At 42.5% G+C, this 10,330-nt stretch overlaps 1 protein-coding gene and 1 long non-coding RNA gene across 2 annotated transcripts; one reads left to right on the plus strand and one right to left on the minus strand.

Annotated features, from left to right (window-relative positions):
- The first annotated feature begins 4,515 nt into the window (after positions 1 to 4,515).
- LOC109784608 (probable glutathione S-transferase GSTU6) lies at positions 4,516 to 5,761 on the plus strand. Its single transcript, XM_020343206.4, has 2 exons — positions 4,516 to 5,036; positions 5,110 to 5,761. Exons 1-2 carry the CDS (start codon positions 4,707 to 4,709, stop codon positions 5,485 to 5,487), a joined length of 708 nt encoding a protein of 235 aa, XP_020198795.1. The 5' UTR covers positions 4,516 to 4,706; the 3' UTR covers positions 5,488 to 5,761.
- Positions 5,762 to 7,672: 1,911 nt separating this feature from the next.
- Positions 7,673 to 9,265, minus strand: LOC123493936 (uncharacterized). Its single transcript, XR_006663423.2, has 3 exons — positions 8,447 to 9,265; positions 8,314 to 8,356; positions 7,673 to 7,928 (listed from the first exon to the last, which is right to left on the minus strand). It is a non-coding gene; the product is annotated as an uncharacterized lncRNA (long non-coding RNA).
- Between the last annotated feature and the right edge of the window lie 1,065 nt (positions 9,266 to 10,330).

Here is a 10,330-nt window from a genome sequence, read left to right on the forward strand (position 1 = left end):
CCACCCGAAATCACTAATTAAGGAGTATTCATTGCAAAGAACACTTCACTTTCCCAGGTCGCGACAAGTGACGCACATGCAGCACGCCACTTGTCACAACCTGGGAGTTTTTTCTTTTTTCATAGGTCCATTTATTTAAAACGTTTTATCTCTTAAACCGTGCGTCCAAATCTCGAACGGTTTTCACTATTGGATTCCTCGCGTCGAGATCTTCAAAACTAGATCCAATGTTGATAGGTTTTGACAAACATTTTTTTCATAAAAAACCGAACGAAAAAAACCAGGCAAAAAACGAACTGGAAGCACGGTTTTTTTCCCTTTCCGAAAGAGGCACGCCCGTGCCTCTCGCGAAATTACAATTGTGCCTCTCGTGGAAGGAAAAAAATAATAGAAAACCCTTTTTTTTCCGTTTCCGAGATGCACGGCCGTGACTCTTGCGAAAGCACAACCGTGCCTCTCGCGAAAGCAAACCGTGACTCTCGCGAAAGAAAAAAAAATAGAAAACGAGTATTTTTTCCCTTTCCAAGAGGCAAGGCCGTGACTCTCGCGAAAGCACAACCGTGCCTCTCGCGGAAGCAAAACCGTGACTCTCGCGAAAGAAAAAAAAACAGAAAACGTGTTTTGTTTTTCCCTTTTCGAGAGGCATGGCCGTGACTCTCGCGAAAGCACAACCGTGCCTCTCGCGGAAGCAAAACCTTGACTCTCGCGAAAGAAAAAAAACAGAAAACAAGTTTTTTTTCGTTTCCGAAAATCACGGCCGTGACTTTCGTGAAAGAAAAAAAAGAAAACGCGTTTCTTTCGCGAAAAAAATAATTTCAAAAACTTTTTTTTGATCGAAAAGCTAAGGAAGACCGGGGGAAAAACAAAACGTCAAAAAAAACCAAAAAAACCGTTTCAAAAGCAGAAAACGCGTGCGGAAAAAAAAATAAAAAAAAATCCAGAGGGAGCGTCCAGAGCGCGACACGTGGCGAATGGCTGAGAGCGCGCCAAGTGGCGCTGATCGTTGCGAGACTCCCGAAGGAGCGCTCGTTAACTAGTTGCTCTCCTAACCACCACACCCCCATCGCTTTGATGTCATTAATTGAAAACACGCTATTTGACCATTTTTCCGATCCCAGTATATTTGGGGAAAAATCGTAAATATTAAAAAGATTTCACGAATTCTTAAAAGGTTCATCTATTTCAAAAACAGTTCATGGCTTTTCACAAAACAAATTCATAAAATCGAAAAAAGTTCATCGATTTTGTAAAAATAAGTTCAAAAATCTGAAAGGAGTTTTCTGAATTTTGAAAAAAGCTCACGGATTTGAGAAAAGTTCATGGATATAAAAAAGGTTCGTCAATTATGATAAAAAAGTTCACAAATTTGAAAATTGTTCACCAAATTTTGAAAAAAAGGTTCACGGATTTGAGAAAAAGTTCATGGATTTAAAAAAAGTTCACCGATTTAGATAAATTTTTTTTTCACAAATTTGAAAAGAGTTCACCGAATTTTGAAAAAAGGTTCTCAGGTTTATAAAAGTTCAGCAATTTCGGTAAAAAAGTTCACTAATGTCAAAAAGGTTCACTAGTTTTCAAAAAAGGTTCACAAATTCGAAAAAGTTCATCAATTTTGAATAAATAGTTCACGAACTGGGAAAAAGCTCACTGGTTTTTTTAAATCATGTATTTAAGAAAAAGAAAGAAAGAAGGAACAAGAAAAAAAGGAAAAGAAAAAATAAAGGAAAAAAGAAAAAGAAAAAAGATGTCATAAACGGAGAAAGGATGTGTCAAATCAAATGAGGGTAGTTGTGTAGTTGGTAACCATAGCTAACGTGAAAGGAGGAGGCACAGTTTTTTGCAATTTCGAACAGACAAAAGGGCGCCCTGTACTAAATTTTTTTTTGAGACAACGCCCTATACCAAATGGCCTGTATTCGGCGGACTCGCTGAAGGGCGAGTGAGCTGAGCCGTCCCACTAGTGCGGGAGGCCACAGCCTCTTTTTCCTATTTATTTTTACGTCTTCTGTTTTCTTTTCGTGCTTTTAATTTTGTACTTTTGTTTATACTTTGAAATATCATATATATATATATATATATTACAATAAACATTTGAAAAATGTTGAAGAAGTATTTAAAAAATGTAGAATAAGCATTTAAAAATATTGAACAAGTATTTAAAAAAATATTGATCATGTATAGAAAAATATTAAACAAGTATTTTAAAAAATGTTGAACACGTATTTGAAAATTGTAAGTATCTGAAAAAGGTTGACCAAGTATTTAAAACATGTTGAACATATATATTAAAATGTTTAACAAGTATTTTAAAAATGTTGAATAGGTATTTTAAAAATGTTGAACAAGTATTGGAAAAAACTGTTGATCATGTACTCCCTCCGTTCCTAAATATTTGTCTTTCTAGAGATTTCAACAAGTGACTACATACGAAGCAAAATGAGTGAATCTACACTCTAAAATATGTCTATATACATTCGTATGTGGTAGTCCATTTGAAATCTCTAAAAAGACAAATATTTAGGAACGGAGGGAGTATATAAGAATGTAGAATGAAAAACAAAATGTAGTGGATTCTTATCATAGGTTTGTCTCTTTACTTTTCTTTCCACAACACGCATGACTGCCTCAGCATTGCCCTTGTTCTTCTGCACACCAGAGAGAGCTATAGGCCTAACTGAATGGAAGGCATGCTGTCAGAACTATTCCAATGGAGGTATTACTTGATCATTTGATCTTTGTTTCTGGCTAGTTCATTAGTGCAATTGGTTTTCTTTTCCAGCTGCCATTGCTACCAGATGACCAGCTTGTTGCACAAACTTTTACTGTGGATACCTCAGCTTTAGCTGCAAGCTCAACCATGTGCTCCGGAGTGTGACGACCTGACTGCCACAGGGATCGAGATCACACCAGGGGAGAGAGAAGGTAGATGAAAGGGGACGAGACTTGGAGAGGAAGAAGATGAGAGACAAAGAACAACAGGTGAGATTCAGATACATGCTCGTTCATGCCAACTCCTCTCTTCGGTTCAGCTTAAATACCAACACGCTGCCAGCCTGGCCATAGGCCACACACATTCACACGTGTTAAAATTATGTGCTTAACATATGTGTACAAGTTGTGCTATTTTTTTTAGAAAAGGAGGATGACCCCCGGCCTCTGCATCTGGGCGATGCATACGGCCACTTTATTTACAAGTTGTGCTATAGTTTAAATTGTAATTAGCGGACAGCTAGGTGATTGAGTCAGTACATGTGTAATCTGAAATTATTATATGTATGGTCCCATGGGTAGCCAAATAGACTAGAAATAAGCTGTAAGCTAATTAAGTTACAGATCACGAGAGGGAAGGTCCGAGCCGTGCGCGTCGCAGTGGTGGAAGCGTTGTTTGATGGTTTAGAGCATCTACAGCCGGACTTGACAAATCCGACCCCTCAAACATCCGGGCACGTCCGTCGACAGTGACCGGTCACACCACAAATAATTGATTCCGCATACGGATACCTCAAGTACATACTATTACATGCAACGTAAACCTAATATTAAGCAGAGCCCGTCCAGGTCTGCCGTGTCCATGTCCGGCAGCCGGCTCCGCCCCTCAGAGTGTGGGTCCGCTCGCCGGCGAGGTAGAGTAGGACATTGGACACGACCCGACACATGGGACTCAAGGCGCCACCGTCTCCCATTGCCCTATTCCTCCTCGTCGGAGGCCGTGATGGATCCGTCCTGGGAGGAGCTGCCAACATCCACCATGACACGGGTGCGGCGCGCGGGGTTGCAGGCCATCCGTCGGGGCGCCGGAGAATGCGACTTCACCTCTCCAACGTCCACTGCTGCGAGGGCCGGCACCGCCTCCCGCGCCCACTGCGTCGCCGAGCATGCCGCGCCATGTTTTTGTCGGATGACGCCTATGGTGCGTCTGTGGCCTCGACTCGTCAACAGAGGGGTTGCACGTCATCCACCGCATTCGGACACCAGACGGACCGCAGCGCCTCCGGTGAGGCAGTGACGGCATACCTAGCGCCGGATCCATGCCATTTGGGCGGATACAATGGATTCCCGACGGAAGGAGTCCGAGCGTTGCCTCGCAGGGGCTTCCTCCCGGGAGTGGCCGAGCGCAAGCCGGACAACCATCTCCTCCTCGGGGCCGCGTGGGATGAGCTCAGGGTCGACAGTTCTGGAGGTGAAGGACTCGAATCCGTTGCCCGCCATGTCAGAGAAGGCTAGAGATCGCCGGAGGGGAGCTTGGGTTGCGGAGTGGAGTGGAGTTAAATCGCTAGGCTTTGCTCTGACACGACGAACACGTCCGAGTATTTTATATCCGCCTTATATTTGGGTTAGATACGAGGGATGCCAGTCAGCCCGGCCGTTTAAGGGCTGTAACTTATTGACTGTATCACGTTATATATAGTCTACAGAAGGTAAAGCACGAGACGTTGCACGAGACAAATGTGCAACTCCCTTGAAGTAGTACTGTCATATGCTACCCGGTGTTTCTTCTTAAAAAAAGGTTACCCGTGAATTATCTTGCACAGCACCAGACGTGACACGATACTATTAGTTTATACTACTATATGAGTGGTAGTACGTACGTGCTTGGTCGTTGAGTCCTTAAAAGTAAAAAAAATTCAATCAACAAGGCCGGCAATTAAGAAAGGAGCAAAGGAGACTGATGTTAAGAGAGTAGCAAAGCAGTACGTAGGAAGGGAATGGCCGGCCGCGGAGAGGAGCTGAAGCTGCTGGGCATGTGGGCGAGCCCGTTCGTGGTGCGGGTGCAGATCGCGCTCCGCCTCAAGGGCCTCAGCTACGAGTACGTGGAGGAGGACCTGCAGAGCAAGAGCGAGCTGCTCCTGAGGTCCAACCCTGCCCACGCCGGCAAGGTGCCGGTGCTCATCCACAACGGCAAGCCCGTCTGCGAGTCGTCGGTCATCCTGCGGTACATCGACGAGGCCTTCTCCGGCTCCGGGCCCTCCCTCCTCCCCGCCGACCCCTACGGCCGAGCCGTCGCTCTCTTCTGGGCCGTTTTCGTCGACGACACGGTAGGTGCATACATAATGCTTGCTACCTCACCCTCACATGGCCGCGTTCATGTATATACCGTTTTCAGTGCAGCTGTTGAAGGCGCGGAGCCAGGCGTTGAGAGGCGAGACGGTCGAAGAGAAGGAGGAGGGGAGGAAGAAGGCGGCCGTGGCCATGGAAACCTTGGAGGGGGTGTTGATGGAGTCCAAGGCGAGGTTCTTCAGCGGCAGGGATGTACCCGGCTACCTAGACATCATGCTCGGCGGCCTCCTCGGCTCGATGCGCGCGACGGAGGAGATGTGTGGGCTCCAGACCTTCGACCCGACCACCACGCCGCTCCTGGCCGCATGGGCGGAGCTCTTCTGCGCGCTGGACGCGGTGGAGCTAGTCATGCCGCGCGTCGAGAGGCTCGTCGAGTATGCCGAGGCGATGCAGCAGCCTCGCACCGCCGTGTCCAGCACCACCAACTGAGGCCTAACAAGCTCGCCTCCGGTCTTCACGCGCGTGTTATTTACTTCTTGTGCAATCAGCGTAGCTTGTTCAGAAACTAATAGTGCTCTCAAATTCTTGTATGGATTATATTTTTTAGTATTTTTTAAAGTTTACTGTTCATCAGGTGCGGATGAGCCGGGCACCGAATTGAATATCTGACGCTCGTTTTGGCTCTTGGATGCATGCATCCAAGATGAACAGTAAATTCATTTAAAATAGTAAAACGAAATATGAATTACTTTGTGATACTAGATACTCAGGTGCATGAAGTCGGTGCCAGTTTCGTGGAGTGTGGACATTTCAATAGCTCTCGGAAAAAAAAGCAAATTTAGGGCTGTAAGTTTACTGTACATGTATTATTTTGACCAATTTTGTCTTTTTTTTGCTGTGAACTCCTCCGATGTCTGAACCGCACCGCCGTGTCCAGCACCAACCGAGAGCAGATGAGCTCTGCGCGTAGTCTGTTTGTTCTGCAAATGAGCGTGGCTTGTCAAGAAAATAATGCTCTCATTTTGTATGGATAAATATATATTAAAGAAACAGTAAAATGGGGCTAGCTACGCCTCGGCTCAGCATTTTGACGCTATCATCCGTCCGATCATAGTCACAAGCGGCTCAGATCTCCTAGTCCTCCCGCAACATCAATATGCGCCTGGGTTACCGAGCCACTTTGCACGACTCAGGCAGACCAAACAACTTGAAAGGGCTGCTGCTCCACAGACCGATCTGGGTGTGCTCACGTTAACCGGGCTTTCACGTAACTAGATGACCTGTCGCGCCATTTGGCGCGCGAGACAAATTTGAAGCAAGAACTAAAAGACTACTTTGTTTTTTTTCTAGCAGACAATGTTGATGTATACTCTTTTGTGAAGTGTCGTGGATCTGCATAAAAATATTTTTTTCTCATTTGTAATGTCGTGCTCAAATTTTTTATTCAAATGGCAAGCAAATAAATTTCTTTACTTAGGCTGGAGGCTTGCATGGAATATTTCTTTCTTGAATGCGGATCAAATCATCAATATGCCACAGACAGAAGGGAAACCAAATAGCAACGACGAACAATTCAGTTTGCGATTAAGGAAAAGAATTGCTGAATTTCAAACCCAAAAGAAGGAAGCACTAAGTTAGTTTTTGCAAAATAGGAAAATTTGTATTGTTCTAACACTAATAGATTACAGAACAAAATCTGTCCAATAGAAAATTAGGCTTGATGCACTCAATACGCTTTAACGGCCAATAGTGTGGATGGCCTTAGGACTACACAATCTCTAGGAAGCTATCTATTTATGAACAGTGGTGGTATGAAACAGAGACATGGTCCATGATTTAATCTGTTGATACTAATTACAGCAACATGCACCTGGAGCAAGAGGGGGCACAATCTCGTGTTGTTGCTCTCTGAAATAGAGAAACTTTTATATCGCTCAACATGGTGACTGAAGTAGTATGTTCGACTGGTGGTGAGAAGGATGACCCCGGCTCCCAGCTCACTACACACCGAAAATTGGTAACTTATATCTAGGATTAAACCATTTGGAAGCTCTGTATTATACAATAAAAAAACCAAAAACAAGTTTCACAATGGCAACCTAATTAAGAACATGCTCTCCTCAGTCACATAATCATTTAATGAAAAAAGAGAAAGGATCTAGAGCACATCACACAAGTCTACTGTGATCAGGAGCAGACAAGAACAAGGGACATTCATATTTCATCATCAATACCTCCTACACTATACACAGCCTGTAAAAAAATATAAAACTTAAAATGTTGTGAAACCAAAAGAAAACACACTGTAAAGAGATGTAAAAGGGACATGCTCGTTAAACTTTACAATCTCTTCCAAGGATTTTTTTTTATGAAAAGAAAATGTAATGAGTCTCATTGTCAAGAAACTCGTGATTCTCAATAACAGACCATGATATTAATTTCTGAAGTAACATAATACAAGCTGTACCTTCAAATGTTGCTTGTAGTCACTTTCTTTTAGAATTTCCTTCATTGACAAGCTTATCCCTGAAAAGTTGGCAAGAAAATAAATTTCATAAGTGAATCTTGTGCAAACCAGGAAGAAACAGAATCAAGACACCAAAAGAGAAAACTGGGACAATCAACCCCCACCTTGTACATGACCTTGCACTTCGCCGGTCCTACAGAATAACAGCGTGCAATGAATGAATAGGAAGATTGATCTTAGCTGCACACACAAAAATATTTGTTGGAAGAACTTTTTGCAGGGTAGCGGATTTTCTTGCTTAAAATTTAATGAGAGTGAACAAAATCTAGAAACAAAAAGTACATCACTAAGTTGCGTGTTTCCATGGAGCAGCCGCTGCTTCCCTTTGAGCCACCATAGCCACTGTTTACACATATGCAGGTTGCCTCTGTCAACAACTCTTATTATCCGCACCTTCCTAGTTCTGAAATTAAAGGAATGGAGCACATAGTTTAAAGATTTAAGAGAATAGTAAACAACTGCAGGTTTCAAAGGTGTGGTAAATTTAACTTGCAAATTTGCATATGTAGACACCCTATAATATAAAGGATGGCAGTGCCAAAATAACTAAGATACATGCTCTTATCTTATACGCTTTAAAACTTGAGAACATGATTGCCGCGGCTTGCCGCGGCATGTGTATTTTTGTGGGAAAACATGGTAATATGTGCAGAAGTAAAGAACAAATCGCGTGGATGCTTGTTGGCATGTATAAAATCATAAGAGCATGACGGGAGAACCATGATCATGAAATCAAAATAGATGGATTGCTAGTGCAAGAAGAGAGTTCAGTTATCACCTCAGCTCACCTGGGAAGAAACAACAACTTCCATTTCCAAAAGAAAGATATACCTGCATCAACAATTCTTGATCTGTCAAGAATCCCAACAAGGGGAAGTAAGAAAATACCACAAAGATGGAAATGAACAAAAGAATACATACACGTGTGAAGCTGCTGATAATGGAAGTTGACTATCAATAATGTTGTCAGGTTGCTCTTGCTTTCATTCTACTGATGTCCTCTATAGTACCTCGACCACCGAGCAAGTTTGGAAATGGCCAATATTTGTTTTTCTTGTGAAACATTCTTTGAGATCCCCACATTCTAATTTCCACGAATCATTCAGGTAATCTCGGACTGATAAAATTGCATATTAAAATCATGCTTTAGATAAACTGATTGAAACATTGAGAGAAATCAAATAATAGGTGCAGCAGTAGCAACCTATTATGCTTCTCCCTATCTGTCAGCAGATCCAACCACCACAAGGTCCAATCAGAAGCCCCAACTCACTTGCAATTTACAATCCATTTCCTACATCAAATTAGAGAAATAAACTGGAATCACCGGACCACCAACTATAACAATCAGTGTTATAGATTTTCTTCACTTATGTGAAATAGGAATTTCATGTTGTTCCTCTTGCAAATTGAGAGAAATCAAATAATAGGTGCAGCAGTAGCATCATATCATGCTTCTCCCTATCTGTCAGCAGATCCAACCACCACAAGGTCCAATCAGAAGCCCCAACTCACTTGCAATTTACAATCCATTTCCTACATCAAATTAGAGAAATAAACTGGAATCACCGGACCACCAACTATAACAATCAGTGTTATAGATTTCCTTCACTTATGTGAAATAGGAATTTCATATTGTTCCTCTTGCAAATCAGGATAAAGCACTGCATGCATTTAATAAACTTTCATGTACGGAAAATTAGAGAATGCGCAGGGTCGCTAAGAGTCATCTATTACTATTAGCACAACCACAAAAGTGCAATTATTCATAGAATATTAGCATAATTATGTGGCAAATGTTCTCTTAACTAAATACGTCAGATTTCACAAATTTAAAGCTGCAAGGAGAGGAATGGATGGATGAATTCGCAAGAGGAAATGAAAGTATGAGTCCTTCAGATGCATGGAAGAAAGGCAAACTGGAAGACCACAAACACAATACGTGTCGCTCCATTAGAACTAACCTGTGAATCAAATCTTTTAGAATCGGTATATCTGTAAATCTTATGACTTAAAGAAGGGCCATGACTGTGAAAGCTTCTCCAATGACAATGCCTGACACAAAATTCCTCTCCATGGGATGTAGCTGATAGGTGTGATATACACAAATTTCCTCTCCTTGCAGCGGAAGACACTGTTAAGATGGGGAGAGACCGCAACACCAACAAATTCTGCAAATAAAGAAAGATTAGTCGTGAATAGAGCATCCATGTGAATCAAAACTCAACAATAATCCCCTAAGCCTTTTCATTCTTGCAACCTATGTACACCCAGAGAACAAAAGAGTGCTCATATCATACTGAAAATGCATGTAAGATTATATCTACATGCACACATATATCTTCAACCGAAGCAAAGCAACTCATACATTGCACATGATATCCCTGTAAGGATGTGCCAAGAATATCGAGAATTAATATCAAGCAAGGAAAAAAGCATGAGTTCCAGATTTAGTGAGGTGAGACAGGGTTGACCTGTAACTCACCAATCATTGAAAGAAAACTTACATGTAAATTAGTTTGTGCCTGCTGCATCATACAAATGAAAATTGTAACCAACTTCCTCCCTGAAGTAACATCCACATCCAAACTCTGGAATCAAATCAGAAATTAAGATGGGAGAGGAACGAAAAATAAATAGATGTGAATGATCTTCATAGAAAACGAAAGAAATCACACTTGCAGGATGGAGGAATAGTGTGGAGGAAGATCTCACCTGGTACTCACGCCCTCTGCTCGCCATTCACGCGGGTAGGAGGAGGCACCAGGACGGGGGTAGGAAAAGATGCAGCCTAGCACCAGCCTA

Source organism: Aegilops tauschii, chromosome 5 (genome assembly GCF_002575655.3).
Source record: "Aegilops tauschii subsp. strangulata cultivar AL8/78 chromosome 5, Aet v6.0, whole genome shotgun sequence".
Lineage (NCBI taxonomy): Eukaryota > Viridiplantae > Streptophyta > Magnoliopsida > Poales > Poaceae > Aegilops > Aegilops tauschii.

Bases quoted from the DNA above. Each gene is read 5' to 3' on its own strand.
- LOC109784608 (XM_020343206.4), top strand. From the start codon at position 4,707: ATGGCCGGCCGCGGAGAGGAGCTGAAGCTGCTGGGCATGTGGGCGAGC. The intron at 5,037-5,109 runs GTAGGTGCATAC...TTTTCAGTGCAG, and splicing joins CCGTTTTCGTCGACGACACG to CTGTTGAAGGCGCGGAGCCA.